This window comes from Triticum aestivum, chromosome 2D (assembly GCF_018294505.1).
Source record: "Triticum aestivum cultivar Chinese Spring chromosome 2D, IWGSC CS RefSeq v2.1, whole genome shotgun sequence".
Taxonomy (NCBI): domain Eukaryota; kingdom Viridiplantae; phylum Streptophyta; class Magnoliopsida; order Poales; family Poaceae; genus Triticum; species Triticum aestivum.
The window spans coordinates 626,465,214-626,473,063 of record NC_057799.1 but is presented as its reverse complement, the minus strand read 5'-3'; the positions used below and the strand labels follow the sequence as shown (position 1 = coordinate 626,473,063).

The 7,850-nt window shown below is 47.6% G+C and overlaps 1 protein-coding gene across 2 annotated transcripts; it reads left to right on the top strand.

Moving 5' to 3' along the window:
- Positions 1 to 4,556: 4,556 nt before the first annotated feature.
- On the top strand, positions 4,557 to 7,446 carry LOC123050551 (uncharacterized). Of its 2 annotated transcripts, none has more exons than XM_044473328.1 (6): positions 4,557 to 4,912; positions 5,236 to 5,350; positions 5,456 to 5,737; positions 5,822 to 6,103; positions 6,188 to 7,003; positions 7,160 to 7,446. In XM_044473328.1, the coding sequence occupies exons 2-6, from the start codon at positions 5,337 to 5,339 to the stop codon at positions 7,236 to 7,238; spliced, it is 1,473 nt and encodes a 490-aa protein (XP_044329263.1). In that variant the 5' UTR covers positions 4,557 to 4,912; positions 5,236 to 5,336; the 3' UTR covers positions 7,239 to 7,446. The 2 variants fall into 2 exon arrangements, with proteins under 2 accessions (XP_044329263.1, XP_044329264.1); XM_044473329.1 differs by having other exon boundaries at positions 5,233 to 5,350.
- Positions 7,447 to 7,850: the final 404 nt, after the last annotated feature.

The following is a 7,850-nucleotide window of genomic DNA, read 5'->3' as shown; positions in this document are numbered from 1 at the left end:
CCAACAAATTCAAGACCCAAGCAGCTTTGCTAGCTCTTTACTTTTGTTTGCGTAGTCGATGGGTTGACTATCTTGTAAGCTTGGTTGTACTAATGTTGCTCCTGCTTACTGTAAATAAACTTTCGGGGGCATCAGGACTCACGATCGATCCTAGATTTTACACTTTGTGCGTGTACGAATCAGGATTGACATGTTTGATAAGCACTGTTTCGGTCAATGCTGTTAACCTGAAAGTTAAGTTCGATTAACTGGTCGGGCAAAGGTGAAAATTTTCATTTGGCGTACTTTGCATGGAACTCTTCCGTGTCGTGTTACGCTTGCTAATAGACATATGAGTTTTGCCCATCTGCCCATCATGTTTGAATGGACCAGAAGATACAAAACACGTGATGTTTCTATGTCAGAGGGCGAAAGAGGTTTGGGAAAAACTGGGGCTGTATGCAGGTGGTTAGGAAAGCTTGCGTTGTTGATCGTTCGGGCGAGGCGGTACTTGAGTTTTTACTTCTTATGCCAGATCAAGATCTAGCCATTTTGGGCCTCCAGAATGCACGTGAACTGATTGCTATAATAGCTTGGTATTTATGATGGGATAAACGTAAGCTGGTTCATGAGGGGAAGTCTCAAGATGCGTACCAAACTTCGACGAGGGCTCGTGCTATAACGGCAAACTATGTTAAGGCCCACTCCTCGAAGGCAACTAGTAAAACAGGGGGATGGAGCAGACCTCCTATGGATTTTGTTAAGTTGAATGTTGATGCTTCTTTCGATCATGATCTGCTTAGGGGCATAGCTGGGGCTGTTCTCAGAGATGATAAAGGAAGGTTTATTGTTGGCGGAAATTCGAAGATTGATTGGTGTGCTGATGTTTTGCCAGCAGAAGTGTTGGCTTATTACTTGCACAGAAGGCGGGATGCAATTGTCTTGTTATTAACTCCGATAATATGGAAGTGATTGACACAATGAAGTATGGAGGACATTCCGTAGGAGCGGCAGTGACGGTGTTCGATGATTGTTTTTTATTGCATGTGATTTCCCTCTTACTAGTTTTGAACATTGTAATAGGAAAGCAAATAAGGTTGCTCACGAACTTGGTAGGTTAGCGAAATTTTCTGTGACAATGGATTGATTTGAGGAGCCTATGTTTGAAATTGTATCTTTTCTTGTTGACTATTATTTCCAATTAATAAAGTTGACGGTTTATTTCAAAAAAAAAAAAGATGGAACGGTCGGTCTTCGGAGTGATGGACCAAGAACTTATGCTAGCATGCGCTGGTTTGCCATTTGGGTGTCGTTCAGACTTTCAGAGTAGAGCTACTGGGATTGCGACGATGTAGGATACGACAGTTTAGATTTATTGTCGAGCGTCGTTTAACTTTTTATGCTGCTTTGCGGTTGTCGATTGAATGTGTTAGATCCAACCTCTCTTACAGGTGGAAGCTAATAAGAAGAAAGAGCACATGATTATGTTCGGTAATGGCATATCTTTGGCGTTACGACACTATTTCTACTAATTAACACGATGCTAGTTACTTGATTGGTGGTTGGTTGTAGACCATTGCTTGTGCACCGATTTGTTTAGGGCATTGCCTCTGGATTTACTTTTGCTGAGGGCTTCATGCGTGAGAGTGTGGAGCTGGAGTGCTAGACTCAATCCAAGAAGTTCAAGACCCAGTTAAATTTGCTTTGCTCTTTCCTGTTTGCGAAGACGCGTGAAAATGAATGGACCTACTTGCAGTAAGCTACTGTTATCGTCTCTGAAGATGCTACAGTAGCTAACTCACTTGGACACACCGAGAATTTAATTGTTGTTTCAATATTTCTTACATGCTAAGATTCTTCAAAATGCAATAATCATGGTTTTTTTTCTCGAATATGCACAAGTGTGCATATCATATATTAAAGAAGAAAGGCAAAGAATGTCTCAGCCGAAGTTTACAAGTACATCAAGATACGCTACTCCTCACTACTCTCCCACCTCGCTACCGTACTGAAGAAGGGGTTTACATTCCCTTTCAGTAGACCGGCCGACGACCACACCAAGCCCTCTAACCTTACTCTACATAGTAACTGCTCGATCGACGGCCGTGCTCCCTCGAAGACGATCGCATTCCTGTGCTTCCACAACTCCCGCATTATTAACACGAAGATGGTGTATAGGTCCTTACTGCTCATGTTGTTGGGTCCTTGCTTGCCGCACACCCATGAAGAAAGGGAGTCCTGTGGGGACGGCATCCACTTCGGCCGACCCAACGCCTCACAAATCGCCGCCCACACCGTCCTGGCAAATACGGATGTGAGTAGCAGATGGTTAATTGTTTCCTCCTCCTGATCACAAAACGGGCACGCGTTGGTGTTGTAGTCCTCTCTGCGCTAGACGATCCGAAGTTCGGCATCTATCCCTCAGAGCCAGCCAAGTGAAGAATCTGCATTGAGAGGGGGCCCACGACTTCCAGGTGAGGTCCGCCATGGGGATCACTTCCCTACCCCAAAATCTGGCTGCATATGCCGACCCTACTGAGAACTGTCCATTGGCCTCCCAGGGCCGTGCAATTTCATCTGGCACATTGTCAGTTGGCTCCCAAGTGACAACCCTCTGCCAAAGCGAGAGGAACTCCTACAATGCATCCGGTCCTAAGTTGGGGCCAATATCCATCGCCCAGGACCCATTCTCCATAGCCTAGCCGACCAGTCCTGATGATCTGATACGTGGTGGGATCCTACCGTATATCCGTGGAGCAATTTCCAGGGTCCGCATCACATCTATCCAACAATCCTCCCAAAAGAGTGTCGTGAGGCCACTGTGTGTTGTACTCCTCGTGGCCGCCTGGTAAAGGAGCATAGATTCATCCGGTACTTTGATTTTGATCTCACTTGATGGCGTAGTTGCGTATGTCCTTTTGAGCCAGGGCCATCTGGTCTGCATGGCCACATTCATCCAACGTAAGTTTGGCAGGCCTAATCCACCTGCCCATTTCGGTGCACACACCGCCTCCCATGCGACAGCACAATTGCCGCCATTAGCTTCTGCCCTTCTGCACCATAGGAAGCCCCTACACACCTTGTTCATTGCAGCAATTGTTTTCATTGGGAGATCCAAGGGCATCATTGCATGGATTGGCATGGCGCATAGCACTGACTGAACCAAGGTTAATCTGCCACTCTTCGACATGGGAGCTTCCTTCCATTTTGGCAACCTATTGGCCATCTGGTCCACCAAGTACTGCAATTGTTTCGCTGATTGCTTCCTTAATGATAACGACGGCCCAAGATACTTTATTGGAAACAATCCCAAAGGGCACCCAAGCTCATTACTTGCCATGGTGAATTCCTGCTCTGAGCATCTAATGGGTAACACTGCTGACTTTCTCATGTTAATCCTTAGGTCTGACGCCTCTCCAAACAGCTTGAAGATGCACTTGCAAACTGCGAGATCCACCAGATTGGGCTTGACAAACAAAACCACATCGTCTGCAAAGATGGACAGGCGTTTCTTCGTGCCCACATGCGCCAAAGGTGCCAATACCCCTCTGCTTGCGGCCAACTCAAACAACCTCTGTAGAGGTTCCATAGTGAGGATAAACAACATCAGTGAGAGAGGATCAGGCGCAATGTTGATGCACGAATCATGTTTCCTTCGTGTCAAAAGATTTTTTGTGTTTTTCGTGAGAATAGAAGAGAGAGGTGTCACAGGAACACCGTGGCAGTCACGATCAACGCCAGTGAAAAGCATGCTGCTCTCAAGCCCGGTCATCATTTTTGTAAGGTGAGGTTCGACATCATCTTGCTATTTAATTTTTCCCATCTCTCTGCTTAATTTGTTTTCAATTTGCAAACAAACAAATAACCATCTATCAATCCTTTTTTTCCAATTTTGATTAGGTTTCGACTAATTAGTGATTCAGTTCATCTGACCGGTCAGTTACTGAATAATTGGTGAGGGCACGATGTTTTGGCTTCCAGGATTGACAATTTAAAAAAAAAATTGGCTCCCAGTTTTGATTCAGCTCATCCACGTCAAATTGAACAATAAATAAAATTTTAAATTTTGATTGTTTCTTTTTTTGCACATGTTCATGTTAGTGTCAAAAAGGTGATTGACAATTATCATGCGAAACAGAACAACCATGTCAAAAAGGTGAGGGCACGATGTTTGCGGGTAAAACAACCATGCTTTACCTCTGCAAAAAAAAACATGCTTCATCGGTGGAAAAAACAAAGTCCATTGGTCTATAAATGCCAAAAAATTGCCGGCGTTGGACTTTCCCTCTAAAACATTTGGAGGCGACATTTGGCCATGAAATTTTACATGTCTAGAAACAAATCTTTTTTTTCGCCATTTGCGAAAATATTTTTGGCACGCAAGACATAATTCTTTTTTTTAATTGGTGTTTTTGTTTTTGAGGAACAATTGGTGGTGAATCTTTCTCGGCTCTTTACCCCTGTATATGTATGTTTCGGCCCGAAGCCTTAGCCCAGCCCAACTGCAGCCCACGGCGGAACCGAAGGCACGACACGCGCACGACCCCCTTCGGCCCTACCCACGCGTCCCACTCACGACTCACGACCTAGTTGCTCTCCGCCGGCCGCCGCCGTCCCGCTAGCTGGCTGCTCCCTGCGTCTGCCTCCGCGCCATTCCCCTACCGCTTCCACGCAGCAGTGCTCCTCGCCAGCCTCACCCCTCTGTCCCCCGCCCAGCCGCCGATCTCGCTCCGGTGCACGCTGACTCGCGCAGGAGCTGCTGCCTGCTACTCCACTCGGTAGCTGTGTCGGCTGATGAAATTGCTTCGAGACCAAGCACAGGCGATCAGCTAGTGGTGGTGCTGCTGTAGGTGGTGGGTCGTTCTGATCCTGCTTCAGGTGCTGATCCAGGGCAGCTTGGGACCGGGGCAGCCGGCAGCCGGGCTCCCGGAGGGTAATTCCTAATTTCTACTGAAAAAACCCCGGATGCATAGTGCATTGAATCTCGTTTGAACTAAAATTGAACTGAAATTATGTGTATGCGTTGGATTTACTCGGATCTACACATCCTATTATCGATTCCAGTCATATTTATTGTAGAACAGAAGATGGAGAGATTTGGTACTCTTTTGTATCTCCATACTGTTGTTTTTTCATCTGCCGCATGGATCTACACATCTATTTTTGTGGATTGTTAGCCATGAAGTTCAAATTATATACTTATTGTGCAATCGCTTCCGTCCTGACTCCGCGTTGTATACGGCACACCTTCAGCAGGTCACCGCTTCTGGTTGAGCTGTGTTGCCGTGAAGCTGCGCAGCAACGTCGCCATCAAACCAGTGAGCTGCCGCCGAATCATCCCCCAGGACCTCCTCGCTATGGCGACAATGCGGTGAGTTCTACTCTCCTGCACTTGGTTCATTTGCTGGTACTGCCACAGATCACGGAAATGTATTTGCTGGCCACAATGTACTCAAAATTACCCCTTTATACCCAGGCCTCAAACAATCCTACTACCGCCGCGCATCGACCCCATGTTCATCACCGATGGCAATGAAGGTTCACCCGTAAACGACATCAGTGACAGTAAGCGCTTCTACTGTGCCAAGTGCATGCATGTGGTGCCATGTGCATGTATGAGGTACAACTTCACCATGTGCGACCACGACTTCTGCTCGAGGTGTGTCTCCATGAAGCTGCGCCAGAACATTGACTGCGTCAAATGTACTGGAGAGAGCTCGACAGCGTCGGAGGAATATCGCGGCGTGACAATGTTGCGGTGAGTTTTACTGCCTTGCGCTTGTTCCATTCGTTCCTACTACCACACGGTGTAACGAACCCAAAGTTACCCCTTTATACTCAGGCCTGAAACGGTCCTAGTATCGTCGCGCATTGCCCCTTTGTTCATCACTGATGGCAATGAAGATTCACCGGTGGACGACATCACTGATGGCAAGCGCTTCTTTTGTGCCAAGTGCATGCATGTCGTGCCATGTGCATGTATAAGGCCCAACTTCACCACATGCGACCATGACTTCTGCTCGAGGTGTGTTGGCTTGAAGCTGTGCCAGAACGTCCCTCGTGTCAAATGTACCGTGGACAACTCAACGGCGGCGGAGAGATACCGCAGCATGGCGACGGTGCGGTGAGTTTTACATGCTTGGGCTTGGTTCATTCATTCCTATTACCACGCAATGCAATGAACACAATATTACCTGCTTATACTCAGGCCTGAAACTGTATCATCGCGCATTGACCCTAAGTTCGTTACCGGTGGCAATGAAGATTCACCGCTGGTGGACGGCAATGACATCGGCGATGGTAAGCACTTCTACTGTGCTAAGTGCATGCATGTGGTGCCATGTGCATGTATACGGGCCAACTTCAGGATGTGCGACCACGACTTCTGCTCAAGGTGTGTCGCCGTGAAGCTAGGCCAGAACATCGCTCGCATCGGATATTCTGACGGTGAGGACGGTGATGATGATCTGTTCTATTGCAACATTTGCATGGAGATGGTGGCGAGGACCCTAAAGTTCAGCGTCAACTCGTGTGGGCACGTCTTCTGCTCGAGCTGTATCACCCAGTACATCGCCACGAAGCTGGACAACAATGTAGCACGCGTCGAATGCCCTGACCCAAGCTGCAAGGGCGGTGTCGTTGAGCTGGAGAGGTGCCATGACATCATTCCCCCAGACCTCCTCGACAAATGGGGTTTCCTGCTGTGCGAATCTGCACTTGGCACCAAGAGGATATATTGTCCATACAGAGAATGCTCGGCGCCTCTGCTTTCTGACAGCGAGGCCGGGGCGGCTGCGGTCACGGAGGCGGAGTGCCCGCACTGCCACCGGCTTTTCTGCGCCCGGTGCACTGTGCCATGGCATGGCGGCATCACTTGCAATGAGTTCCAGAAGCTCGGACTGGACGAGCGCGGCCCGGAGGACATCTTGCTCAGGCGTCTCGTCGGCAGGGAGGGGTGGCAGCGGTGCCCCAAGTGCCAGATGTACGTGGAGAAATCAGAAGGGTGCAATTACATCAAATGCAGGTACAGCAAACTAAACCTGAGTTAGTTTCTTCATGTCAAATTGCTCATTGGTCCCTTTGGAAATTACGATCTGATCATGAAGATCATTCACACTGTGAAATGATTTGAGCTCGGCCCCAGCTTGTTTGATATTAATTTGATTTTCTCCAATTGTAGGTGTGGATACAGCTTCTGCTACCGATGCACGACCAAGTTGTCGGCGCTAAACCATTTCTGCAACAAGTGCAAACGCTGATGATTTATTTGGGGTGTAGAGACCTACGAATTTATAGCCTCCTTGAATAGCTTCAGTTCTGTTTGTGTATATATGGGTTGTTAAGGTATCTTTTGGTTATTGCAGTGCACACTGGAGATTGTTACTACTTGATTGTCTATATATATCTAATACTCACTCCGTCCCAAAATGGTTGTCGCTCAAATGGATGTATCTGTGGCTTGGATGTTTCAATGGGTAATCCAGAATTGTACAATGTATCAGAGGAGTAATATTGCATATGCATTCATACACACTTGAGCGTCGGAGGGCATGAACACCTACCACACCACCACTTTCTATAAGGTGCATGCACGGCACACAAACACTATAGATGATCGATTCTGGCTTTGTCCCACGAGTCGCGACCCTAGTTGCCGATCATGGCTCCTGATCCGGAGAGCAGAAGCTGGGAATTGGGGGAGTAGGCTGCTGTTTTTGTGAGGAAACAGAGACCATGGAACATCTTCTCTTCCTTTGCCCCCGTCAAGTTTTACTTGTGGTGTGTGCGGGTGAAGTGCGAAGAGCATTTTTTCTGAAATGAAGGTCGGTATCGGTGTCGGTGATAAACAACCAGTAGTGTGCCATGTCCTG

What these genes read in the sequence shown, in the direction of transcription:
- LOC123050551 (XM_044473328.1), top strand. An exon ending in CGCAGCATGGCGACGGTGCG is followed by an intron (nt 6,104 to 6,187) that starts GTGAGTTTTACA and finishes GCTTATACTCAG; the next exon opens with GCCTGAAACTGTATCATCGC. An exon ending in TGCAATTACATCAAATGCAG is followed by an intron (nt 7,004 to 7,159) that starts GTACAGCAAACT and finishes CTCCAATTGTAG; the next exon opens with GTGTGGATACAGCTTCTGCT.